Source organism: Passer domesticus, chromosome 5 (assembly GCF_036417665.1).
Source record: "Passer domesticus isolate bPasDom1 chromosome 5, bPasDom1.hap1, whole genome shotgun sequence".
In the NCBI taxonomy this organism is placed as follows: domain Eukaryota; kingdom Metazoa; phylum Chordata; class Aves; order Passeriformes; family Passeridae; genus Passer; species Passer domesticus.
In genome coordinates, this window is record NC_087478.1 from 79,624,619 (window position 1) to 79,652,500 (window position 27,882).

Genomic DNA, 27,882 nt, shown 5'->3' on the forward strand with positions numbered 1-27,882 from the left:
CACCAGATTAACTTTTTCATCTCCATTTACTGTTAAACCTGGCTGATTTGGACCAAAACAGAAGACAGAAGGCTTGCACAATCCTTTCCACTGATGGAAGGGGTGGGTGCTGGGTGCTTTCAGCTGCAGAGGTTCAGGAAGGAAGGGGAGGTTTTCCCATGCCTCAAACACTGATAAGAACACATCACCCCACTTTATGGCTGGCTGCACCTCTGGGTCTCTGCTATTTGATGATGTGAATGCACCTTTTGCTAACTGCATTTGGCTCTTTAAAGACATCACTGAATTTCCCAAAGCACAGTTTCTCCCACTTGGATTGCAGTCTATGAGATCTGAATTTGTATTTGGAAATGCTGTTTTCAATTTCCACTTAAAAATCACACTTATAGCCATCAGTGGCTCTTCTACCTGCTATTCAGTGCTCACACAGAATATTTGTCATGTTCAATACAAGACATGTCTGCAACATCTGCCCAGGCAGTTTTGAAAGCATGGAAGCAATTTAAGAGAAATAAAACTACAAAAATTATTACCTTTATATTTGATACATCTTTAAGATTCGGAGTTATTGGCTTTTAAACACTGGACTTTAAATTTCTTTAAAGTGCTGGGGTGTGAATTTCAGGACAGAAATACAATTGTTTACATGGAATGCACTGAGTTTAAAAATAATCCTCCTCCATTTTGAGATGTGAAATATACTACATTTTGAAAAATTCTTTTTTTTTTTTTTTTTAGAGAGGTGCACCTGACTGTGTGATTCCAAAACAATATAATCAGACCAAATAGCTTTATCAAAGATAGCAATTCAAAGCTTTTAGTGCAAATGCATCACAAATGCTCGCACTTAGAAATTCTCTTTTTAAGGTCGTGTTTACAGACTCTGCCACAATAAAAGAACAAAAATATCTTTGATGATTTAGCAGAGAAAAAGGTGGTACTGAAAAAGAGATGAGAAAGAATGGGATGTGAGACACTATTGAAAAATAATTGATACTGTTACAGAAAGAGAGCCTAAACTCAAAAAGAAAGAAAGGGAATAATAGAGAAATAAATTTGGCATTAGGTGCTTACATTTTGCAGTTAGATACATAAGTATTTGTACATCAGTAGTTTTGTCACATTTATAATGCACATTGACCTAAACCTACATTTGAGTTTCTCAGCTTTTCTCCCTATTGCTTTCTCCTTGACAGACTTTTTGAAGATCTTAGATATGAAATCTCTTAGCGAGACGAACATCAAGTAATTGTATTTGTGGCAGAAGAGATGAAGGGGGACGAATGCAAACCAAATTTTGGCTATCACAGTAGGATCTGACAGGAAAAGAAAAACACAAGGACACCCTAATTTTCTCTCCCAGCTGCCCTGCCTGAGCTGGAATGGTGGAGGAGAAGCCTCATGCCAAGTGATGCACAGGAGAACACATGGACTGAAGTGTGGTCTCAGTGGTACAGCTACAATGCCTAAATATTTCTCCATGTGTAACAGTGGGCATCAATTTCAGAGCGAAGACTTCAAGTTTTAACAGAAAAAAACAGTTTGGCAAGTATTCCAAGGGATGAGGAAGACACCTTTGGTTCCAGTGTCTTTTCACAATTTCAAGTTCCCATTCCATGGAAGACTTTCATTGAGTTTATGTCTCTCAGATTATCACACCGCACTACCTGAAAATAAACATTGAATTCAGATCAGTTCTTACAGTTACTTATGGGTGACAGAGCACACGAATTGGTCTGGCTCCTTCCAAGAGAAAAGAATCATGCTTCCTGCTAAAAAAAAAAAAATGGCAGGGAGACGTTTAATGTGATTGCAACTAACTGTTAAAATCCAGGCAGCTGTCAGGAGAAAAAAGTAGCAGAGTTATATTGTCCCACTGCAGAGATGTTACATTTATAAGATAATCTCCAGCACAGCACTCGTAGCTCATGTTTGTTCACATCCTTCAGAGGAATGTTTTCTAATCATCCAGAGAGGTTTACAGGGTTGTGTTGAGTTAACACCAGTGGAAATCAGGCCAGCAAGCAGGAGATCCATCACCAACAGCTGTACAGCACCTGTGTGTGCTGGGCCAGTGGCTGCTGCCTCCAGTTTGGTGAGGAAATCACAATACACATTTTTCACAGTGAAGGATTTTGGCAGTCACACAAGCACACTTTCATGGAGTTGTAAAATCCTGATGGAGCTGTAAAATCCTGAGCGGATCTAAGCTTAAATTCAAATGTTTTAAATTTTTTTTTTTCCATGGTCCATAGCGTGTTTCACCTCTGGATTTTGCAGGTGGGATGGGCAGAGTTTGCCCTTCTCTGCTAGACAAAATGGAATACACCAACCAGGAGTTCAAGTCCTTGGCACTGAATAAGGGAAAGAATTAGGTTTCAAAATACATGCATGAAATATCCACTAATATATTTGCTGTGATATGCAGTAATGTGTTTAAAATGCATCTTATCAGTGCACCAACTGTTTTCCAAGTCATTTGTGAATTTTCAGTGTGAATGTGTATCCAGAGGCTCAACCTGATAGTCTTGAAGGGCGTCAATTTTCACAGGATGTCTCTAAGCAGTCACTTCTGAAAACATTGTCTGCTGCTAATTAAGTCTGGCACGTTTCTGTTAGATAGGCAGGAATGTTTGCCATGCTGGAGATGGGTCAGTTGTGGTGCAGAGAAACTGTGGCTCCCTTGCAAATTAATAGCAGGGCCACATATAGAAATGAAGAATCCTAAATAAGATCAGAGGAAAAACTAAGATCCTAAATAATGACCCTACTTACATAAGGTTGAATCAAAGCCACTCCAAATTTTACATGGGAGAGGGGAAAAAAAAAAAGAATATTAAAAATATTCTTCAAAATTTAAAAGAATTTTCAAAATATTCAACAGTGTGACAATCAGACCGTGGGCTTTACGTGTGGGGCACACCATTAAAAGCCTTTCTGTCATGATACTAAACATTAAGTTGATATTTTTCTTGCTGGAAGAATAACCCACAGAAATTTTCTAGATATTCTAGGTTTAATATTTATTCTAGATTTTCTAGATATGATATTTTAGATAATCTCTAAATTTCTCTGCCTTGCAAAAAGGCAGTTAATTTAAGTGAATTTGATTTTTTGAAATCAGATGTTAAAATTATCCAGCTGCAATTCTTATTGGAAACCCCTGGCAAGAATTGTTTTTCACTGCTTATTTGAAATAAGAAAACAAATACTGTACTGCAAGTATTTCAAGTTATTTGGCAATTTTTTACCATGGCCCAGACTTCAGTTCTACTTTGTAACATGGTGACAATGTGACTGCTGGTAGAAAACATAACATGGTCTTAATTCTGCACATGAGTTGGATGCTAAGAAATCCTTCTGTGCTCATTGGTAAGGCTGCTGATGCTGCTGCCACAAATCTGGTGTTTTCGTGTCTTGGTGAAATGTTTTTGCCACACTCTTTTCTTTCTTAATGATATTTAATGAAGAGTATAATGAGCTACCATTATCCCTGGCCACAGAAAAACGTAATTGGTACCTGAAACTGCTCACAATCTCTGATTTAAACTTTATCTACACTGAAAATCTCTCCCAGCATAACATTTTAGTTGCTTTTTTTTTTTTCCTTTTGGCTGTAACTGTAACATCAATAAAAAGCTTCAGTGTGCAATACAGTACAAAATCACCCTGCTCCCCTTGCTGTACAGGGACAAGTACATGACAGAATGATGTTTTACAGGGCTCTAACAACAGCCAATGGGTTGTAGCACTTTAATTACAGCGGTATATTTAAAGTGGCACAATTTTGGAGTGCAGACAAAGCCTTATTTACCACTTGAGGTATAACAGCTGCATAAAAAATTATACTCCATAGATAAATCACCCCATGATGGTGGCAAAATACTGCATTTAGCATCTCTCTGTGCCAGCAGGAGCCTCAGCAAAGCCTCAGACACCTGCTAATGCAAAATAGAGAGGCTGCTTATTTTTATTACCTTCAAAGTTTTGTGGTACTAAGCTTTGGATGTATCAGAAATTACTGATTTTATTTCCCCTTTGGAAATTCAAACTTTGCTGAAAAAATCACTCCTAGTGATTTCCTGTTTTTTTTTTTTTTTTTTAACAAGCTGGGATACTGAGCTTTTGTATTCCCTAACCCAACTCTGTGCTGACCATATCTCAGGAGACATTAATGAGGAGAAGAAAATTGAGCAGAATTGTCCCCACTCAGAGGGAATTTTTTGCCACCGGGAGACAGAATATTTGTCACCTGGCTGCTTCTCCCTGAGTGTCAGGTAGGTCCCTCAAGCAGTCAGGTTCCCAAAGCAAATACAAAGTTCCCAGGGGTGTGATAGTGTCTATCATCTGGGAACAGCTGGATTATGAACAGGTATCATAATTTTCCCTGGTTTTTTAATTCTTTTCCAAAAATTCAAAGGGGATTTTGGGGTTTCCCAGAGATTCATTTTCTTTTATCTACCATCTGTCCCAGCAGTTAGTTACTTAAACAGACAAAGCTTAAGAAAATACTGCCCAAGAATGTTTTGGGGTTTTTTTTTCTTTGTTTTTTGAAAGCAGTTTAGACTCTGTTCTGTTTTTCACTAAGAAAAGTGAGATGAAATCATGTGACCCATTGGAAAGCACAGCTATACTTCCTCTTTTTTTTTAACTCCTTGCATCTTCAGGATATTCATAAATGTACATGAATACACTTTTTATAAGTGTACAGCTTGCACTCAGGAAGAGAAATAGGGGTATCAAATTAATATTTCTGCTAATTATGGAAGTTCAGCAGGGCAGGACTCCAGAGCAAGCAAGTGCATGGTAGTGGCACCTACTCCCGCTGGCTGTGAACACTTCTGCACAACTCACACCAACTTTACCAAACCACCAGAAGGAATTTTTTTTTTTTTTTTGATTCCTGATACATTCAATATTGCTTCTTCCAGGCCATAATCATTCCACTGATGTCCCGCTGAAAAATTCCAGGTTGCCACTGAGCAGGAGTTTGCCACAAGCCTGCTGTCCCCTTCCCCACCTGGCTGGGGATGGCTGGGCCACCAAGGCAAAGACCAGGATGGAAATTCTGAATCCCAGGAGCCAAAACCACCTCATTTCCAACCAGGCATGTGCCCCAAAGCTGGTCCAACAAGGGAGCTTCCTGTTAATACAGGGTTCCAAGGTGAAATATGTCTTCAGGAAGTAAGGCTAATAAACAGAATTTAGGCGTTTTTAGAGCTCTGTTAAAGTTTTAGTTCACTTTCCACTTTTACTCAGCTGATTCTGCTTTGGCTGATAGCAAGGATGTAGTGCAACTCTAGCCTTGAGACAGGAAGGTACTGACTAGAAAGTGAAAAGCTCTCAGCCTCAGCAGGCCTGCAGACATTATGGTTCACTGCCTAAATTGCATTCATACAGCTCTCATCATACGAAATATGCTGGATAAGTTCAGGGGTAGGTTAACCTGCCATTGATATATAAACTTTCTAATTAGTTGTTGTTTTTGTTTTGCACGCAACAGTTTCTAGAAAAGGGTTTGATTTTGTTTTTAAAGCAGATCTGAAGTAAGATAGATAGCAATGAAATCCGTCAAATGCCCAATAATTGATGCCTATTTTTTTTTCTTCTTAGTGGGAAGAACTAAGTTCTGCAATAAATTGTCATTTGATGTTTTTAAATGCTGGTCAGGACAAGCCTCCTGCAGCAGTTGAAATTCCTGTAGTCCATTCAGCCTTCTGCCTGTTGGCCACAGCTGCCAAGCAGGGGTTATTTACTGAGTGCCAATTGTGACAGGACATTTTGCAATGCTGAAGGACCAAAGGGCAGTGCACAATGTGCTACGAGAAAAATGCCTCATCTTAATCGGGAAGCTTGTGAAGGAAAAAAAAAACAACTCAGCCACCAAAAAACAACTGGTATTCAGGACCTTCTGCCTGATAAAGACTGAAAAAATATTTTAAACCTCATTAGAAAAATAAAGTTTGCCTATTTCTCCTGTTTCATACACTGTGCAGGGAAGGAACACATATGCTGTCACATTCCTATTTTACGGCCTCTTTTTTTCCCCCCAACCTTCGTACCTCAGATTTGAACTTTAAACTTGTGACAGTGTTATGTTCATTAGAATAAAAATCACTTGCTATTTCCATTGCAAAGCTCCCCCCCAGAGGTTATCTTAGCTGTTTTATAAATCATATCAGGAGGAAAGCTGGCATAAAGGTTGACAGCTCACTCTAGATAATCACTTTTCCCATCTCTTAAGTGACTTTAAGCAGCAAGGAGCATGTAGCTTGCCAGTTCAGTTTTTAGTGGTCAAGCATCCACATCTAACCACCACCAACACACTGACTAAATTAGCTTGTAAGTATTTTACTGAAATGCAGGAGGATCACAGGAGAAGGAATCTCAAACATTCATCAGCTATCAAGCTGTATTTTCTCTGTCCTTCAGGGCAGAGCTCATTACATGGAAGGACAGGAACGCCAAAGCCCTTTGACAGAGGGTCCTTGAAGGGAACCCAGGGTTCAGATTACTGTTGATTTGTCAGCTTCCTCAAGAGCTGGACTGATTAGACTAATGGCATATAGGGGATATGATTTCAACATTAAAGTCCTGTATTGTGGAGGCAGACAAATGAAGAAAGTTAGATCCTCCAGTAAACAGAACCTACAACTCAAGGCAACAACCCATTAAGTAGAATCTTAAAGGGAATAAACACACACCAAAAGAATCCTGGGTTTAGCAGAAAAGGTCAGTTTATGTATTATAATTTTTCTATATAAACTAACACAACTAAATCCTAATCTTCTCTCAGAGAGACTGAAACAGCCTGGAAATGGTGCCACATCTTGCCAGGCTGAGTCAGAAGAGAAAAATAATCTGCCTTTAACACCTCACTTCCCCATCACCTGATTACAGGCATTTTGCAATCACTATGGACCTCCCAGTGTTTCTATTGGGCTTTAGAGGCATAGTGCTTGGAAGAGAAAGGGTTAACTATAGCAGGTAAAGGGGGGAGCACAGGAAGCAAATGGAAAACCTTTCTTGGAAGTTTGTTGTGATAGAAGCAAATATGAAGGACGGAAAAACCTGAGAATATTTGCCTGAAACATAAGTATGATTCCACTGCTAATCACTCCATCTATCCCTGGAACTGTTGTCTCTTAGCTAAATGAGGATAATAAGCCTGTCCTTTATAAAAAGGGTAATCCTGGCAGAAAGTATCACTAACAAAGATATAGGGAGCTTATTTTCTCACTGTCTCATAACACAGAATCGGAAGAAAAATTCAGCTCAACACCATTAGGAAGAATAAAATCAGCCCTGAGAAAACAATACTATTTTACTCAGCTTATAATTGGACTTTGCCATTAATTGCTCTTGGAAGCCAAGAACTTGACAAGGTACAAAAAGGAACTGGATATTTATGCAGACAATGAAAATTATCTATAGGATTATTGATTTTGAGGAACAAGTGTTAGGAAAATATATTAAATTTCATGCTTCAGATATTTGGCAACTATAAACTGAGCAGCTTAAACTGACAAAGAGTAATTAACTAGGTTCCTCCAAATAAATAATTAACTGTAGTGTTGTGGAAATTAAGGAACTTCTGAAAGTAGAACAAAATCTGAATCTTTGGCAATAACTTGCATGAAAATACTTCCAGTTAAGAGATGTTACACAAAGCACTACACATTGCAGTTCTTACTGGTTCTCAGCCTTCCCTGTCCTTTTACTAAGTTGATTTTAGCTTTTACAACGTCCCCAGCAACCAGATGAACCTTACATCTAGTACACCCTGGCAGCTTCAGAACCTGGCAGTCTTTACAATGATGGAAGATGTATATATATATATATAAGTATTATTCAGTTATTTACACCCACAAATCTTAAAAAGGTGAAGGAATACATGAGACACCCCCCATCAAAGAGAGTCAAGAGTTGAGGGTGTGTTTGTAGGCAAGTGGGAGGACACTGAGCATCCTTCATTACCAGATTTTGCAGCATAGTACTTGTGTTCATTTTTCAGACCTGCCAGCTTCCCTCAGGTCCACATGAAGAAGAGGCTGTAAAATGCAGAGATTCCTAGTCTGGTCCAAGACCACTGAGTGATGGTTACTGGCTTTTTGACATGGGAAATTGGCAGAGCTGGGTGTGCCCTGGCTGTTTAGCAGATATTGTGCCTTGCTCTCACCTGGTTCAGTGCTTAGGAGCAGAACTGGGAGGCAGCTACAAAGTCAATATTGTGTTTGCTCTAGAGGAAGAAAAGAGGTGAGGAAACTCAACTAAAACCTCTGCACTGTGTCTTTCACCTATCTTCCCACTTACTAATTGCAAATATTTGGGAGTGAAACACTAAACTGGTGTTACTATTCAACTATTAAAAGAGAGGCAACGACTGAGGGAGAAAGACCATATCTGATTTCTAGTGAAACTCCCTTTAGAAGAAAAGTAGCTAGAAATAACTTAATTTTTAATGTAGCCATTAACTTCTTAAATGAGAATCTGCTGGAACAAAGATGCAGCTATTCCAGAGCCTGGCTGAGGATTGTTATTGCATTTAAAACTGAGAGTGTGCTTTTAACATTGCAGCTTGTGATGAAAGAGATTGGTTGCATCAGTGGGAGTTCCTGGCAAGACCCAGTTTCCCAGAGAAGAGCTTGCCTTGGGTAATCTCACAGAAAAAGAAACACTGCAATGTGGCTGGGTGCCAAGGTCAGTGACAAGCTGAGGACACAAAATAAGAATCTATTTGGTCCATTGTCTCCAGGAGTCCAAGTGACATAAAGCACCTTTCAAGAAGCCAGAATATTCTTTTCCCACTGGGAAACCAGTTTTGCTGTGTTTTGCTGCTTATTTTAGCTTTGATCAGAGATGTGAAAAGGCATGGGGTGGTGCTCAGTCCTGGCAGTGTCTCATGGCATGGTTTCATTTCACCATGTACACTCCCTGAGGGACAGAGAGACCATTCATGGGTGCTGGGAATTGCTTGGGACAAGGAATGCCTTGGAAGCAGCCCATGGTGTGTGCATGTGTCCATTTGAACAAGAATTAATGGCCATTCCTATTTTGCCTTTGATTTGGACTCTGGAGATATTCCTGTAGAAATGTAATTTCTGCAGAATGCTTTCTGAAAACACCAACATGAGCTGTGGGATGAAGATATTGCCTTATTTACTCCAGACTCACCTTAACCTTGCCCCAGTTTTACACAGTCCTTTTGCATTTTGCTGTTAGAGATTCTAAGCCATTAGCGTGACTACCCTGTTGTACTAACCTGAAGTTATTAAATTAAATGTTTATGAATTTGGCTGCATTTCCTGGCTCCTTGAGTGGGGACAGTTCAATACAATTTCTAACCTGCACATGCTTGCAGCCTGGGGGCTGTGAGTCATGTTTGCTTTGAGAGAGGCAGCACTCCCAGACTGTCACTCACCTGGATTATTAGAAACAGAGCACTTTAAGAATTACTCTGCCACCTCCTCACCTCTAAATATAGCTGGTGTGCGTGGGTCTTAAGCAGTTTAGCTAGTCTGAGAGAAGGTCTCATTCCAAATAATCAATTAAAAATCCATCATTTTATGAACTATGCGGGCCTCAGGCCAAATGCATCTTGGATGTAATACCTTTGACTGTTTAATGCTGGTATTAATTATTTGTATTACAGCTGCAGATCTGAACTCAGAATGAAATTTCTCTGCACTACCCAGTAGCAAGTCCTGTTCCAAAGAGTGCACTATTTAAACAGGCATGATGGACAAAGAGCAGCAGCAGAAAATCATCATTATTCCCTGCTTCACGGATGGGAAACTGAAAGACAGATTCAATGACCTGCCAAGGGTCACATAGGAAAAGGACTAATTCATAAATCCCACTACAAGGTCTTAAACCATGAGATTTCCTCTCATTCTTTAATCAATAATAAAACTCCACAGATGTCTAAGAATCTAATATCTGCAAAACTGCTCCAAGGTCTATAGGCATGATACAATTAAATTCCATTAAGAGCAATGTGATGTGAGGGCACTCTGTACTGACCAGAAAAGGAGGCCTTGCAGACTTTGCAGTTTTTAAATACTGTTTTAATAGACAATATAAAAATCAGGGATAGTCTCATTAAAATAAAAATATGGGGAAACAGTTGCCAAACCTTTGACCAAGTTAAAACCAAAGGAACTGATTCAGGAAGTAAACCAATGTTTTTAAAAAAAATCAGGTCTAGAAAAAGCAAAGTCTTTAAAGTGAAAATATTTATAATGAAAAAATTTAAATTAATTTAATGTAAATAAATTAAATGGAAATATTTATAATTTTCCCTTTCTGAATGAGGATTATGTTGCTCAGTGTTACCTGTGTTGTTTGACCTTTAGGGCTGTACTCAGTCACATTTTTTAACTCCTTCCTCTTCTACTAGCACAAAGGATTGCCAAGAGAAATTCTCAGAGATTCATCTGCCTGAAGGACTTGGATTTCAGGAAGAACATCGAGTATCAAAGAACTTGCAACATGATCACAAGCACCAGCAATGCTGAGTTGCATGAGACAACACCTGCAGGTTACAAGAAACAAGTTAAGCACTGTGGGAAAAGTTCACCTCACTCAGCCCCCATAGGGCCAAAACAGGGAGCTTCTATAAACACCTCAGCTCCTTCTATCCAAATCCCCCTGCAGTTTCTTTCATGTATTTCCACAAATCTAACAGGAATCATCACCAGGTTGTGCAATACATAATCAGACTTCACCAGGTATAACTTTTGAATCTTCCTGTCACCCTCTCTTATTGTTAAACGAATAGAAAAAAATAAAATTAAAAAGTTATTACTGCTCCAATAAGCCTGAATGTTGCAGTGAGTTATGGTCATATCTAAATTTTTGTGCAATGTACACATTACTGACATTAATGCAATTGCACAGTTAAGCATGTAGATCCATTTTTAGGTATTGTGACAGATCTGACTTTTACTTTATGCTTTTGAAGGATGTAGCTAGACTGGAACCTGTAGCTACTGCTCCAGTTAAAAAAATCAAACAACAGTACTCATATAATTTTAATACAGCATGCTACACTTTGAGCATTGATGCCACCAAAAAAAGTAGAGAAATTAAACTTGTTTCTTTACAACCAGTCTTAAACCTCCAACATTCCCAATATGTAAATCAAACATGAAGAAAACCTTTGGCTAGCACATTTTAACCACCATTCTGGAGAAATGCAGAAATTCTGGTTTAACCATTCATTCTGTAGAAAGACATTACAATACAGTACAGTGTAATACAATCCAATCCAATCCAACACTATATGATACTATTTTCCTTCCTTGCAGTGCTACACAATGAACTTTGATTCTCTAAGGAATTTGCACAGGGAGCCACCCACTATTCTTTGTTAAAAAGAAGCACAGAAGTGAAAAATCAAGTTTACGGCTTTATCAGTGGTGCCAAATTTACTGGCCTGCATGGACTAACTAGCTGGAAACTTTGGCCCATCAGTGTTTATTCTGATAAGTTATCTCCAGCTGCTGCAGGGTAAAATTCTCAGAAAATAGATGCCATTGCTGTTGTTTCTGCACTTGTGAGAAGTGAGCTGCAGATAGGCAGTACTCATTCAACATCTACTCTTAATCTTCTTCATCACCAAGAAAATTCAGGTTTAAAGGAGGTGCCACTACTTGTGACTGTGGTTATTTTTCAAAACTGTGAAAATTAGTGAAATCCTTTGTGTGTCACTGAAGCTGGATGTGAGCCATGTCCCAAAAATTAGAAAAAAAAATCTGTTTGGTCTCATAGGATTTGGAATGGGTCTAGTGCAGTGGAAGAAACAAATCAACTACATTTATTTCTGCACGAATAGTAGTCAAAAAACTTGAATTCAAGTCAGTACAGCTCATCAAGCAATAGCTATATTTTAGATGTATCTGAACATATTGTAAAAGGTCATGAAACTTTGTAGGTGGCTTGTTTATTCAATAAAATTTAGTGAAGGAAGGAAACTTGCACTCCTCCTCACAGAATTAATGGAAAGCCCACAGATTTTAACAGCACCTTCTGTGGAAAGCCAGTAGTAGAAAAATTGCATTCAGGCAAATCTGGCCACTCTGATGTGCCCTTGACCTCCCTCATGTAGCATTAATATCAATTTATCTGCCTTGTCAAGGGAAGAGTAGAGGGAATACTGAGTGGCAAGAATGAGTGATAAGAGTCCCTGAACTGGTTTCCAAAGTAGAGGAGGCACAATTTCAGAGAGGCTTTTCAGGGGCTAAAAATGAGATGGTGCACCTGAAATTTCAGAACTAAATAACTGAAGTAACTTCTTGAAAATTTTAAAGAAAACATGAATGAAATGTACTGGTGAACATGTATAAAATCTAAGGATATGGCTCTTGGCTTGGAAGGTTATGCAGGGAAGCTAAAGGGGCTCACTCATGAGCAGCTCTTTGGTTTGGCTGCTCTGGACTGGGAAGGCAATGCCATGTCTAAGTGTATCATGCAGTGCAATGTTAACAGTTGGAAAAAAAGATAAAAAAATGCAAAAAATCTACACTTCCAAACCAAGAATAATCACTTAACACTGTTAAAAGTTAATTAAGTACATTACAAAGTTAAGGGGCAAATCCTGCAGTCTTGCCCAGGAGGAGCAGTCAGCTCCAGCAGAAGGAAAAGAGAGAATTTGGCTTCCATCCTTAATCTGAAGCTTCCTCTTCAAGGCTTCTCTCACCTCTTCTTGTAGATCATTCAGGTCATCACTGAGGTAGAGTCCAGGTTGTGATCTGCATAGTCTGGGAGACTTTTTCCAGGGCAGCATGGCATGGACTGGGAGGAGGTGGTGTGTCAGGGATCTTTGCTCTGATCTTTTCTTGGGATACAGTCAAGCACATTTCTCCAGCTCTCTTCAACCTGTAATACCATGAAAATCCTTTATTCTGCTTCACAAGAACATCACTTTTCTTGTACAAAGGCAGTTAATGCTACCATTGGAGGCCAACATTGCCTTTTGGAATAGGGACCTGTGTGGAAATTAGGATAGGGTGAAAAACACCAAGAGCTCAATTCCAAGTAGTTTTGGTGCATCTGCCAGGGTGGGAAGCCAATCTTCCACAGAAAGGAGAAAAACCCTGCTGTTCTTAAAGTGGGAAGATGCTCACTTTTGTTTTAGGAACCCTTTCTCATTCTCTCTTGATGCACAGATCCTACACTCATTCTATACATTCTATACACTCATTCTATGCATATATTGATGATTCACTAGAGCTACTGTCAGGGACACATTTTCCCCTCAGTTTCAGCACACCCAAATATATAGTAAAATGCCTTTTCCTGCAGGAAAGTGGCTCATTCCTGCTGGAACAAGGCAAGGTTACTGCTTTGCCATCCCTGCCATGTAAGGAGGCACAGACCTGGCTTTTCAAGGCTCAGAAAAGCAGTGGGTTTTGCACCAAGAGGAAGTGACCTGACTCAGATCTGTAACATCTGTTGTTACAGATCTGGGTATGACTTCTCTCCAACTCTGAATTCAACACTCCTTGCCAGAGTGCTGGAGATGGGAATACAAAAGGGGTGAATTCAAGGTCTTTCTCTGCTGCATGGTAAAAATTCTCTGCTCCTGCATGTCTTCATGCCAGGCAAGGCCTGTGGATGCCTTCCCTGCAGAAGGGCACAAGGAAGCATTTCAGAGCTCCTGTGTGCAGTGCACACAGGTAAGAAAATCCTGGCCTAAGTGTGAAAAGACAGTTTATAGTGAAGAAAAAACAACAACCCAACAAAGACTTGTACAGCTCCCAGAATTACGTTGTTGAGGAGGCTATTTGTCATCTGCTGTATAACAGAGCATACATTTTGAAACAGGCTGGCAATTCCATTTCACTCACTCTTCTCTTTCCTATTCCACAAGTGTCATTGAAGGTAAGCAGCAAAGTCACCCTCTTCATGAATTTCTCAAACTGAAATGCTCTCCTGAGGATTGTTATCCTGCTGCTGTGTGATCTAGTCTGGAAGGCTGCATGTACCAAATTAAAGAGAGCTCTATGAATCAAAGCTGAGAGACTTGGTGCTGAGATATATAATGAGCACAAGAGCACACAAGGCCCAGTCCTGCTCCCACAGAAATGAGCAGCAAGGGTCTGATTCGGATTTTGCTGATCCAGCTATAAATCAAGAGCAACTTCACTGAAGCACACATGAGTAAAAAGTGAACAAGCAGTCTTTCAGCCACTAAATTCCCAACATATCATGCACTGTGTTTTACACAAAACATTGTCCCAGCTTGACTTTGCCTGCATGGCCATCGTGGGACAAAATGGTGAGGATATATTCAAAGTGTGTCTTAAGAAAAAAGCAGTTCTGAACCAGCAGAGGAGTGGGTTAGCAGAGCCCACTGAGCCCCTACCAACTGCCCAGCTGAATTAAAAAGAAACAGGGAGCCTCTCAGAGTCTAAGCTAAGCAAGTGTACTTCTCTTCCCCTGCTGTACCTCAGATCCTCCTGAGTCCTGAGCTTGAAGCAAGTTTTGATGACCAGATACCTGTTAAGAGATTCCATAAAATTTTATGTGCTTATGAGCACTCTTTATTCAAGCAAAGTTGACAGTGCAGCTGAAAATCCCTTTGTATTTTAAGACTTAAAACAACAGAGAGCATCAAGCCACAATATGTTGTAACAGCCAAAAGATTTTCAGCAGGACTAGTTAGAATTGCAATGGCAAGGAAATGAATTAGTTGTAGCAGAGTGGTTATAGTGGTTTGGAGGGAACAAAATATAAATGGTATTTTTGTTAAGGCATGGTATTCATCAGAACAGCAAGGCTGAAGCTTTAAGAAAGGAAATTGCCCATATTTACCAGAGGAATGTATGATTTTGTGATGTTCTTTGTAAATAGGACTGCACCAAAGAAGATCATCACTACTGAAGAGAATAATTGTACCCCTATCTTATCACCTTTTTATCTTTTTAATGAGAATTGCCTGGCAAAGAACCATGGGTCACAACACTGCCCAAAGAGGATTTATGTTTGAGCAGTGACTGAGTATATATGTGTAGCCTATCATTACTGGGCATTATAAAGACCACTAAATGAAAAATGGTCCCTGTCCCAATTAACTTTTAAATCAATTACACAACTCCTTTTTAATACATGCTAAAAAATGCAGTAAGACACAGACTCTTGTCTTGCTACAGTGGCTTGTTTGTTTTTATTTCCCATCCCAGGGCTTTAGGGAGTGTATTTCTGCTAAGTATTTCTGCAGCTGTTCAAAAGCAATCTGACTGCACAATACAGTATCTGAATAATTGTCTCGGGTGACTATTAAAGTCTGCTGCTGCCCCATAAAACCACGAGGAGTAATCTTGCACCACAGCAGAAAATATCCAAGAGCCAACCCTGCAGAGTGTCATTTCTGTTAGGAGAGAGCTGCTGCAACTGAGTGGAGATTCAGGAAGGCAGAAGGAGCACAGGGAAGGCTCTGGACCTTAAATTGTTTCTTTTCTTGCCGACTAAGCAAAGCTGCTGATTGCTAAATATTGAATTGTCTGTATTCATCCCTGGCTAACTGAAGCCAATGGACAGACATGGAGGAGGACTTTAACCTGTTACATGTGGAATGTTTGTCTTCCCCTTTGCCTCTCTGTCTCTCCTTAAAGCCTTTTATACACTGCTCTAAAGGAACCCCTTTAAAACCTAAAGTATGGTAATACAGTTTAATTGTGGTTGGTTGGGCTGTTGGGGATAAAATGAGCTGGTTCCAAGTAATTTTGCTGACTCTAAGCTTGGCTCTGTACAGAGAGCTGGAGGAGGGGAGATTACTAATAAAAATAGCTGTGCTACCTGGGGAAGCTCTGCATACTGCAAAGGTACTGTTAGACTAGGCCCTACAGTTGAAGACAATTGATTTTTTAAAACAGTGACATTTGCCTCACACTGACTACACAGCCTGCCTCTTAACCCTTCTGTAAGAACAACTCACACACAAATGTAACTCCCAGACCAGCACTCTCCGGGCACTCTTTTCTAACTTAGCAAAATCTACTCACTTTGCATTCATTACACAGCTCCTTTCAGTCTTGGAGTTGGACACGGCTGAATAGTTGGAGGCAGAAATCTCCTGCCTTTCTTTCCTGCAGGATTAAAACAAACATCCCAAATTTGGAGGGCTTTTTTCTTTTCCCCACATTCTCTGATGTAGAACTTCTGCTGAATCCTATGTGATGACTAATAATGTGCAAGGATCATTTAGCCTATTGACATTCAACTGTGATATAAATCCAGTTAAGATTAACAGAAACCAGAGGTTCAAACCATCCTACAGTAGCATAGAAACCTCATGAGAAAATGAGCTTGCCGCAATCCCCAGGGCCAAGCTCTTTCACTGCCTTACATAAATAGGTACAACCACACAAGCAGCACAATGTAGGATCTGGGAGAGCTTCAGAAATCAACTTTATAACTCTACCAATTTATCTACAGACATACTGGGCCTATCTGTTTGCAGGTATTTCCAATAACTGTACAGCTTTTCCTTGCTTACTTACAGAAATATCTTGTCTGCAGAGATAAGTTAGCAGCTTCTTGCTAGATACATTTTATCATCTCTGTCTTCTCAGTAGCTCACTCAAGCCTTCCGTGTGCAGTTGGAATGTCACTGCGGAAAGAAATCTTCCAGTTTGGTCTCCAGCTTTATAATTTCTTTGTGTCTCTGGAGCAGAGAAGTAATACAATAACAAGTAAAACCCACTGGACTCTTATATAAATGATCAAAACCCCAGTGTCTTAAAAATCCTTTTGCTCTCTACACTCTGTCATTTCAATCTGTGAAGTGAAATTTGAAAAGCATCCTGCTTTTATAGTGAATACTTTCTCCTTCTGCCACTTCAGTGTTATTTTAAAGGATCGGATTTTGTTCTGTGAGCTGTGTGTAATAATGTTTAACAAATAACTCTCTCATTGCATTAGTTTAAAAGAAAGTTACTATGGTGGCTGCAAAATCTGTTTTATGAGCATGTATCATCTTTCTTATGTCTTTTGATGGTAATAATGTTTTGCTTTCCTAACCAAAACAATTGTACAGCTCAAATAGCATCCCAAAAGCTGAGTGAAGCTTTCCCCTCCAGTTGAGCATGGGGCTTTAAACACCTCACCTCACCACACATGCATTACTGCCAGCTGCAAAGGTGGTTCTGTGCTTCAGACTTATTTTCAGGAGCAACAGGGCTGTTGTAGTATTCTTATGCAGTGAAAAAGGAATCAAGGCAAAAAAAAAAGTCCATGTTTAGACCTACTAAAAAGCTTTTCCTATGTGCCCACTGATCCCTTTCTGAGTTGTTCCTCAAGTGGGACATCAAGCTGGTAGGAATTACAGATTACAGATCATTCTCCTGTGTTGTACTATTTGTTATGATTGCTCTGCACCTGACTTTTGATCTGGAAGTTTTTAAGCAACTTTAGATGATAACTTGATAAAGATCAGTAAAAGCAGCTTTGTGGGGTCTCTGCACAACGTATAAATGATGTATATGTCATATACATATAACCAGAAGATGTGTCCACTCCCGTGCTTTGTGGAGTTTGTACTTTTTTCTCTCACCCCCTGTTGGTCACCACCCATTGTGACAGGTCACTTCAACCATTTTTTGTTTCTGTCTCACAAGTGAGCATCTGGAATTCTGAAAAAAATGTCAAATTCCAATACTGAGAATGTTGTCCTCTAAACAGTGGCATGGATAAAACATTGGATGGACTCTGCTGTTTTGGTGCTAGAAGCTCTACCAAAAGGCAACTTATGCCAGAGAAGCCTTCACTGAGCTGTACCCAGCAGGAAGCATTCCCAAAGGATCCTTTCTTGCTGTTTTTGAAGCAGTTCCCCAAAGAAACCAGAGAGCAGCTTGAGATCTTATGAGGAAGTGTGTGAATCACAGTGAAATTACATAGGTGTCAACATTTAATATAGTGAAAGTGCTTGCTAACCAGAAGGTGCAGATTTTAATAGGGTAGCACAAAAAATTACTCTAGTCCATCATATTAAACATTTTTGTAACACTTTTCTTTGTAGTATTTAAACAGCATTTCAGATTTTAAGTTAAAATATGGATTGGATCTTAGTGTTCCTGATCTGATTAGTGTTCACCAGTGCTCTGCAAAGCACTGGTTTATTTAATGAAGCAGGCATAATTTGCTAGTTTTACTTGAAGAAAAAACTAATTTATATTATCAGGGGGGTGGTGAACAAAAGCTTGAGGTGTGGTGGAAATGTACTGTTGCTACCTTCTTTACCACTCTAATTATGGTGAATAAATGGAGCCAGAGAAGGAGACAGGATAGAACAAGTCTGATCAATACCTGCCTCTCTTTTGCCCTCCCTGCAGTTAAAAGAGAATGACTGCACTTATCTGGCCTTCTAGGGGAGTATCCATTCCTTGCTGGAGGTTAAATGAAAAACTCTTTTATTCCTACTCTAATGCTGACCCTAAACTCGTGTCCTAATTCTACTGTCTCTGTCTACAAGGATAGTTCTTCAAGTCGATGGGAAAATTGTCATGAAAAAGAGTTGCTGACATGAATGAGGCTTGCAAGATCAAGCCCTTCATGATCACTATAACCCTGGGCTCCGGGCTGATATGGCATCCCTGATTTACAGGAGTAATCCCATTAGCATCCGAGGGACAATTCACAGGAGTAAGAAATGCTGGAATGGGCCCCTCAGGAGCAACTACCAGCACAGTTATGTATCCAGCCTCACTCAGATCACAGCAGTTCCAAATGTTCTGCAGGCACTTTGTGCTGTAGGGAAGAAAATAGACCTTGGGCACAAATTCAGTTCTGCTTTACAGGCTATGGCCCCACTTTGGCACTCTTCTTATTCTCTGCCCTCAAAGAGTCTTCCCTCTAAGAATCTGAACCCTTTAAGTGGTTCAGGGTCTGCAAGAAATATTGGCTTCTCTCATTTTTTTCTTTATTCCCCCTCTACCTTTCATTTTCCCCCCTTTCTTTCAGTCTTACTGTTTTTTAATCTCATTTGCTTCTCAGTTTTCTTTTTTTCCTCTGATTTTATTTCCCTTTTAAAATTTCCTTTTATTTTTGTCTCTTTTCTTTTATCTTTTCTTTCTCTCCTTTCTCTTATCTTCTGTTGCCTTCTCCTTCTCTGTTTTTAAATATTTTTCACTCTTTTCTATTTTTCCCTACCCTGCTTTTTTTTCCCTATTTTTTTTCTCTTTTCTCCTTCTTTCTTCTTTTTCATCCCTTCCTGTCCTTCTCCCTTCCTCCTAATCTTCTTTCTCAGTATTAGGGGTATTCAAAGAGGGCAGGAAAAAATCAACAAGGTGTTTACCTCAAAATTCAAAGACTGGGTGTATAGAAGCTTTCCCATTTTCAGAAGTGCTTTTTTAAAGTCACATAAATCATTCTGAATTTCCAGAATTTGAAAAACTGGAATATAAAATCCAAAGGAAAGCATGGAAATAGCAGAATTTCTACATGCATTTATGCTTCTTTTTATATCCTGCCTACAACGAATGAAAATCACCTTTTTCCTGGTTTTCTGTTGTTTCTAGGTGTAGTTATGAGAACTTGTGTAAATCAATTACCAGTTTTTCTTCTCAATTATAATAATGTGTGTTTAGTTTTACTGTTAACCTAATAGGTTTATGTGCTTTTTAAACTGGCTGTGGGTAAGGATTAGAATGCCAAACAAACAAAAAGGTGGCAAGAGAAGATAATTACAGTTTTATTTCAGTCACACCATGTGATCATGATATGCGTTAGGCGTGGTAAAAAAACTATGAAGACACAATTCCTGCCTTGAACTAAGGCATGAGCTGCAGAAATTCTCCCATGCTTTTGAAATAAATCCATTCCCTGGGATGTTCACATGCTCCTGTGAGTTTTTTGGTTGATTTCAGCAGAAACACTATTTGCCGTGCTCTTAGGGCGAACCAAGGTTGTTGAACCCAACTCCTACCAGCATCTCAAAACAGTTGTGATACTACAGAACTGTGATACAAAGTTAAGACTAGCAGGACAGTTCTGTTATAACATGTTAACAAAATTGTTAAAATTTGAGCTCTTGCTCAAATGAGTTTTACCGTGGTTTATGATTTTAGAGGAGAGTTACACAAGAATTTGACATGACATGACAGGACATGACATGAAGCACATGAAGCAACATCAGTGAGCGCTGAATATATGTACCTAAGAGTAGAGATTTTCGTATAACAATGCAGCTTCAAAAATTGTATCCCTTTCCTGCAGTGTACACATCTTTAGGATTAGCTTTGAACCCTTTCTGGGCAGCTGAGTATATTTATGTTTATTTTTTTCAGTCTTGCTTGTCATGAGCTGCTTAGTCACAAGCATTGCTCCTGGGGAAGCTGTGGGGATAGCATAATTGTGTCTGAAGAAGCACGGGGAAGCTCGGACACCAGGTTCCCTCTGTTCATCACACTGCAGCACATTTGTAGGAGAACGCTGTGCCCAGCTGCAGAGCTCCTTAAATTTCTATTTCACTTTGCAAAGTAATACGATGCACATCTATTGGAACAGTGCTGATGGCTTGGCAATACAAGCAGGTTGGCAATACAAGTTTAATTTTCTTGCCCTTTGGTAAAAGTTAAGGCCTACCAGAGCAAGGGAGGGGACGAAATACTGAGACTTTTAGGTAAGCTTTGAGCCCTACTGGGACTTTGCACAATGGCTGGACTTGGCTGTCTGGGTGACAGCCTTTGGCTTCCCGCTGCCCAGGGGTGTTCAGACAGCTCCTTCTCACAACTTTCCTTCTCTTTCTCCCAGGTTTGCCGGGCTCCGGGCCTGACCCGCCGCTCCCGCGGGGCTCCGTGAGGGCGGCCCGGGCGGGACCCGCCTCCGCGGCCGGCGGGGCGAGGCGGGGCCGGGCCGGGCCGAGCCGCAGTGTCCGCCGGGGAGCAGCGGGGCCGGGATCGCCGCGGGCACGGCCGAGGTGCGGGAGGGCGGTGCGGGGCCCGGGAGCCGAGCCCGTCGCGGGTGCGGGGAGGGAGCGCTGCGTGAGGGGCCGCGGGGCGAGCCGGGGAGGCGGCATGGGCCGCGGGGCCGGGCCGGGAATCCGGGATCTGCAGCTGGGCTGGGAGCGGAGCCTGCGGCCGCACGGCGCTGGGAGAAGTCGCGTTTAAAACACGCACTAAGGAATGGCCCGGGTGGGCCCGTGGCTGCCCGCGGCCCCGGCACGCGTGGGTCTGAGCCCGGCCGCTGCTCCGAGCGGAGCCGCACCATTATTATTGCCATTATTATTATTATTACCCACGTACATCAGGCTGTTTGTAACCGTAATGAGCACATCCCTTAATACCCCGTGCTGTTTGCGCACTTGGGGTTTGTTTTTGCAGTTTCTGCTGGCGCCGAAATGCCGGGTTTTTCGGTGCCCTTCCATTTTGTGCTGAGGGCAGGTCCCGGGCGTTCTGGGAGCTCGGAGGGCGGCGAGGGGAGATGGATAAATGGATAAATCGATAAATGTGGCGGGGCTCCCAAAGTGCTGCTGAACAGTGTCCCATGCCGATGACTTGGCGTCATTCTTGGGTGCATTTTCAGCATAGTTTAGGGGGAAATGCTGCGACGCCGTGGTTTTACTTTATTTTTGTTGTGTGGAACACTGTGTGCTTTTTGCTGTGATACAAAGTTTAGCGTAGCAGGGCGGTTCTGTTGTAACATGTTAGCAAGATTGTTAAAATGAATGGGAACAGTTATTGTCAATTTCTGAGAAAAGTCTTCGCCAAGTCGTTGTTTATCTTGGGAACTGGACTGTAATGAGAGAGGAGGGAGAGCTACATTGAATTAATTTCCCAGGGGAAAAGGGTCCAATACCCTGTGCTGGGCCCAAGGAGAGAAGAGGGAGCAGAATCCCATCACCACAGCAGGCCCAGGCAAGGCGATCTTTGTTTTCTCTGAGCACACAGCTGCTCGCCTCCATCCTGCCCACTTCCTCACCAAGGACACGCCTTCAGATCGAGTCTTCCATGGTGCTCTTTGCTCACCCAGTTCCCCTGGTTTGGCAATAGCTGACTGTGCTGAAAGCGAGATGAGAGGTTGTTAAAAGTGTAACCAAGTGAATATTAGCATTTTTATTACTATTGTTAAAATTATATCGCAGGAAATAAGTTAGCTGTAACCAAAAAAAAAAAAAAAAAATCATTTATTTTGGTCTCTAGTGAAGCTAAGACATCCTAGTTTTATGGATTCCTAGTCACTAAATGCATGGTTGAAGCACTTGGCAAGGCAAAAACCTGAGTCTGTGCAGGGCAAAAATTGAATGTGCACAGAGATGTGCTTTTTTTTTTTACTGCATTCACTCCTCAGCACCTCTTAACTTTGTGGTGTTGATAAAAGGTGCCTCCATAGGATTGTGGGTTTGGTACGGTCTCATTGGAAAGAGACCTCATTAGTTTAAACCTCCCATGATAAAAGCAGAAATAGTCCTCTCCTTTTTGTCATTACAACTTAATATTTGCCTGTGAGTCATGCTAAAAGCAATTTTTAAGAACAAGGTCTCAAAGGGGAAAAATGCATGTTCAACTCGGTTTGATCACAAGTTATTGCTGGGTAGGAAGATACTGGTTAGTTTGAAAGCTGAAGTGCAATTATAATTGTGTCATTTTACACACAAAAAAGGGAAGGCAATACTAATTTTCCTCTTTACATTTCATAGTTCATAGTATTGTCACATACCCATTCTATCCTGGTAACTGCTTAGGGAAATTTACTAATTCAAATGAATTGGTCTAAAATTGGTCTAAATTCTTGTGTTATTTCAGAAGAGTACTAATTTCTGTGACTAAGTGTTGTTTCTGCAATTACATTAAATATTTTGGTAGTTTGTACTTTGACAGTTTAATAAGCACTTATAATGGAAACAAAATATTATAATTTATCAGCTTGAGGCATTATACTATGTTATTGTGAAAAAAAGGGTAGAAAATTGCTTAAAAAGAAACTTTCCACAGTGGCAAAATCATGCTGTCATTGCAGTGATGCTAAAAAACAAGGCTATTAACACAATGTTGTTGTCAGAACTTTGTGTTGCAATTATGTTAGCTTTAACTAACTTTAATGTTTTTTAGAGGTCGTCAGTGAGAGGGGGAGAAATGGCCAGATCGACCCAGTTAATTGACAATGAAGTCTTCCGGGCTTACGCCACCTACACAGCCATTGTTCTTCTAAAGATGATGCTGATGAGTCTGATAACAGCATACTTCAGGATGACGAGGAAGGTAATCTTTTGGAAATACTGGCTGGGAGAGCAGACTGACATATCTATTGGAGTACAGAGATATCACAGCTATGTCTTTTCAGCTTCCAAATACTGCTGCTGTTCAATATTCTCCTGTTCTGGAGAGATTTGAGTTTGGTGGTCTCAACTGGATGATGTTTTTAACCTAATTACAAGATAATTATGAGACTAAACTTGCATTTGACTTACTCTACTCTTCCAATACATTTCTGTTATTTTAAAATAAGGGTTTTTCAGAAATGTAATTTCCATTGTCTTCTGCAGAAATCTCATGTTCAGGGTACCCAATTTATAAAGCAACAAAAGTGTGATATGGAGCCACATTACATTAATAACCAAGGGCTAGAAGAGGGGATAGATTTTTATTCATCTATAGCTCTTTCATCCAATAATTCAAAAGATTTTTGCCTTCCCTAATTATTATACTGGGTAGGTCATTATCTGAAATAATTGTTTTTCTAAAGTGAGAGGCATTGGATTTTCAGTTGTGAAAATACATGAAAACATTTGAAAATATTTGAAAGCCTGTGGTTTGATGTTTAGGCTAGAAAAAATTTCTTTACAAGAAAGTGCTCATGGGAGATGTGTTGGGCTTGCCCTGTTCTTGGTCTTCTCTAGTCATCTTCTCGTGGCCTCTGTAGGAAACACTTGGTCCTGGGCTGAAAGAGCCCAGACTGGGCCTCATCTGGCTGGTTTTGTGAGATCTGCTTCTGCAAGATGGTCTGTGCCTCAAGGATTTTGGTGCAGTCCTTTTGCTGAAATGCTGCCTTTTGTTCCTTGTTGTTGCAGGAGAACCCAGCTGAGCTGCTCCAGGTGGATGCAGATGATAATAGAGCCTTCAGTAATTTGGAGGGATTGGTTTCATTGTGTTAGTGATATTGCAAACAGAAAAAAAGAGTAATTTTAATTTTCTATTAAATATTTTAAAAAGTATTGAAAGAGAGAAACAGGAAAGGAGTGAAGCAAGAGAATGTAAAATGTTCTCACCTCTAGAATTGTGAGGCTGAGGATATTTCACAAATAGGGATCAAGGCTGCCTTGGAAAGCAATCATGTAGCTCTACTAAAATCAAAAGATTTTCTTGACTTGTATCTGCATAGCCTGAGCAGTGCACAGAATGCATATGTTACTACATGTGTCAGCAGGGAGAGATCAACTGTACACTGAGTCTGCACTGCCTGAATCAAATGTTGTTTTCATGTAGTGTCTGGCAGTATTTTGAGGTAATAATGGGTCATATCAGTGTAAGAATTTGTATCTGAGAGGAAAGGGAGACACTTCCTTGGTCATAAATGAGAATGGGAAGAGGGCTGTTGGATGCTGTGGCTGTGTAGACTTCTGCAGAAGGAAGGGACCCTAAAGGACTTTCATATAATTTGTCAGGAATAGTGAAAAAGAGATTTGACAGCTTCCACCATGTAGGTGCCTATGTTCTGTCAGCCTACTGGCTTTACTGCAGGCTTGTCCATCTCACAAGAAGGCTTTATCTCAATGCATAAACTGCATTGCATTAATTTGTCAGCACACAAATGTGCAGGCTGGGCTCAGGAAAACAGCAAACATTGTATTATTCCCTGTGCTTTTAACTTCAGCTAAGTTAAGTGAGGTTATTAAGGCACTGGTAAAAAGAGTGACCTTTATAGCAAGCTGCCTTGACTGGGTAAAACATTTTGCTAATGTCGCTTGTGTGCTTGTGTTTGAAACAGGCATTTGTCAACCCAGAAGATACAGCAGCATTTGGAAAAGGAGAGAGTGCTAAGAAATACCTGAGGACTGATCCAGATGTTGAACGTGTACGCAGGTAACACAGAGAAACCTTAAAAAGGATGAAGCTAAGTTTATTTTTATACCAAAAACTTCAATGTCAGTGAACTCTTCTCATTTAAACCTCCATTAGGGAAGATCTTGAAAATATATACCAGTGCTGTTTTAAGAACACTGCATCCTTGCAAATAATGCCTGTTGTTTCACAAAGCATATTTCTCTTTGCCTGTTATGGATTAAAATCTCAGAAAGAAGAGCCTAATCTGAGTGGGCTGTAAAGATGTTCTGCTTCTTCTTTTTCTGCCCCTGAGTAGTTCAGGGAAGTTGTTGCTTAATTTCATGGGTGTTACATAAAAGTGGAAACTTTTATGATGAGGGGTAATTCCTGTTTCTTTGTAAATTGTAAGAGGCCAGCTAAGTTAAGACTAACTTTATGATCCATTTAACTCAAATTGTTGTGCTAGAGAAATGACAACCACCTTAGTAATTTTCACAGAATAGATTTTTAAAACACTAACTTTTCAAATCCTGTTTTCTGGAGTTTGTCAGACATCCCCAGACCTAGTAAGTAAGCTTGGTTCTAGTTACTATGTTGGTGTTGCAGCATCCATATTTTCCTCCCAACTGTGATTCTTAGTGGAAGTTTAATATATTTTCTTATGCAAGCTTCATGGTAATGCCACATAAATTTAGCATGGCTTCTCTTTTGTATAAGTGATTGGAATATGTTCAGTTTATGGGGAAAAATTTTTTTTTTTTTTGTCAAGGAAAAATATTACTTTCTTCAGAGTACTTTTATGGGGAATGAGAATAAAAAACCTGGAGAGATATGTTTCCTTGTAATTATAAATATATTCCAAAAGCAGCTGCAAGACAGTGCCATGACCTGATTCCAGTTGGCTCTGAAATTTGCCATCATTAGTAAGGTTTAGACATTGTTTCAACCAGTAAATTGGGCTGGAAGTATAATTTATCTAAAGAGATGAAAGGAGCTGGGAAGGTTTAGGAAGGGGTGTGAAAGAACACTTCGAGATGTATGAGTTCAGTCTCAACACATTTTTAGTAAATTATGGTTTCAAAATTTCAAACATTTTTTTAGCTATTTTAGTGCTCAAAGTGAAGGAAATGAACGCAAAGCGTATAACTGTCACACCTGTTAGATGTTCAAAAATAACCTTCTTCAAGATGATGGAACTTCATGAACATTTGATGAACATAGCAGTTCCTGTGTAGGATATTTCATATTTTCTTTATGGACACCACAAACTGGATTTATGGGATTAGAATAGACCATCTAGGCCATTAATTGGCTTCAGACACAGTCCTCCAGTTAATTGATGTTAATTGAGAGGCTCCAAGAAAACAGCTACCTCTTTTCTTCCTTGACTTTGCATTCTTGCACCCCCAGGTGCACTCAGACACCTCATGTAAGTCCCTAGTATTACTATGAGCCTGGGGGAAAACTAATACATTTCATATAGAAGATCAGAAGCTTAAAAATGTGGGGTGCAACAGGAGAGACCAGAGTGATGTCAGGTGAACATGCCAAAATTGTTTCAGTCACTGAATCAGGTCCCCTCTGCAGAGGAAGCCAAGAGTTGTTGAATAGTAGCATGCTCTGAAGGTGCTGAAAAATAGTGAGGCTTGAAGTGGGTTATTCAACAAAATTTAACACTTTAAAATAACTTTGCTTTTTTCTCCAGAGGCCACCTGAATGACCTGGAAAATATCGTCCCGTTTGTTGGCATTGGACTGCTGTATGCTCTGAGCGGCCCTGAGCTGTCCACGGCCCTGCTGCACTTCAGGATCTTCACAGGGGCTAGGATCTTCCACACTTTTGCATACTTGATCCCTCTTCCCCAGCCTGGCAGAGGTTTGTCTTGGGCAGTTGGCTACTCAGTGACCTTCTCCATGGCCTACAAAGTCCTGAAGACAGCGTGGCTCCTGTAGCAGAGCTGTAGCTCCCGTGTCCCCTCCGACATTCCACACAAAGTTTCCAGCGCTGTACGATCATGTCTTGAGTGAGCCAATGAGTCTTATGTGGTAACTGGAATTCTTCTTTTGAACAAAGGCTTTTTGTTCCTGTTCAGAAGGGTTTCTTTTTTGGAGGAAAAAGAATCCTTCTCCCTGTATTCCCTGTGCATGGGTTGCACTGCCAAATACTAGATTGGATGTTCCCTTTGCGATTTCTCAAGTGCTTACAATTCTAAACATGCCATGATGCTGTATTGATAGAGTGTTTGATAATTTTCTACAGATGCACTATTTTTGGCTGTAGCTCTGAAGTCTAAATCAATAAAGACAAGATTAAAAAAAAAGCCTGTTTGTATTTTTGTTTTCATTTTGACTCTTCTCACTGCAGCCAGCAAATAGCATGTCACTATGTATCAGGAAGAGATTCCAATCATACAGTTCTTTGAAGAAAGCTTACCTTAATAATAAGATATAACCAGTAATGCTAGTCTTGTTGTAAAAAAATCTTTGATAAAAATGTTTGTATAATCCACTTTGGGATTAAAAAACCTAAAGCGTTGCAGCTCCATTTCTTTCAGTTGAATAGATTAAAAACAGAGAAAGTATTTGTGCTAAATACTGTTTGGAGACACTGGTAAAAAAATTAAGCAACTATTTTTGCTGGAGTAACTGCAAATGTAGGTTTTGTGACTGAATAAAATGTAGACCCTTGGTAGAGGATTTTTTTTCATTTTTGAATAAATTCAGCATAAAATGAGTGACACTTGCAAATGTAGCTATCAAGTAATCCAGATGTACATACAGAATTAGTTTGTGTGTCATACTGTCATAAATATGTTTCTGATGGGAAGTTTTGCTCTTTGCTTACATCTTCTCTATGAAGTGTTAATTTGAAATACATTCTTTAAAGACTTTTCCTCGGC

At 40.1% G+C, this 27,882-nt stretch overlaps 1 protein-coding gene and 2 long non-coding RNA genes across 6 annotated transcripts; 2 read left to right on the top strand and 1 right to left on the bottom strand.

Moving 5' to 3' along the window:
* The first annotated feature begins 6,466 nt into the window (after window positions 1-6,466).
* On the top strand, window positions 6,467-10,648 carry LOC135301123 (uncharacterized). Its single transcript, XR_010362857.1, has 3 exons — window positions 6,467-6,732; window positions 8,578-8,700; window positions 10,400-10,648. It is a non-coding gene; the product is annotated as an uncharacterized LOC135301123 (long non-coding RNA).
* Window positions 10,308-20,724, bottom strand: LOC135301122 (uncharacterized). 3 transcript variants are annotated; one of them, XR_010362855.1, is made up of 5 exons: window positions 20,587-20,724; window positions 16,506-16,669; window positions 16,008-16,091; window positions 12,701-12,879; window positions 10,308-10,534 (listed from the first exon to the last, which is right to left on the bottom strand). It is a non-coding gene; the product is annotated as an uncharacterized LOC135301122 (long non-coding RNA). The 3 variants fall into 3 exon arrangements; XR_010362854.1 differs by lacking the exon at window positions 10,308-10,534 and having other exon boundaries at window positions 10,827-12,879; XR_010362856.1 differs by lacking the exons at window positions 10,308-10,534; window positions 20,587-20,724 and adding an exon at window positions 17,112-17,180 and having other exon boundaries at window positions 10,827-12,879.
* A 53-nt stretch (window positions 20,725-20,777) lies between these two features.
* On the top strand, window positions 20,778-27,882 carry MGST1 (microsomal glutathione S-transferase 1). 2 transcript variants are annotated; one of them, XM_064421371.1, is made up of 4 exons: window positions 20,778-20,920; window positions 23,052-23,201; window positions 24,928-25,022; window positions 26,689-27,882. In XM_064421371.1, exons 2-4 carry the CDS (start codon window positions 23,076-23,078, stop codon window positions 26,933-26,935), a joined length of 468 nt encoding a protein of 155 aa, XP_064277441.1. In that variant the 5' UTR covers window positions 20,778-20,920; window positions 23,052-23,075; the 3' UTR covers window positions 26,936-27,882. The 2 variants fall into 2 exon arrangements, with proteins under 2 accessions (XP_064277441.1, XP_064277442.1); XM_064421372.1 differs by lacking the exon at window positions 20,778-20,920 and adding an exon at window positions 21,697-21,857.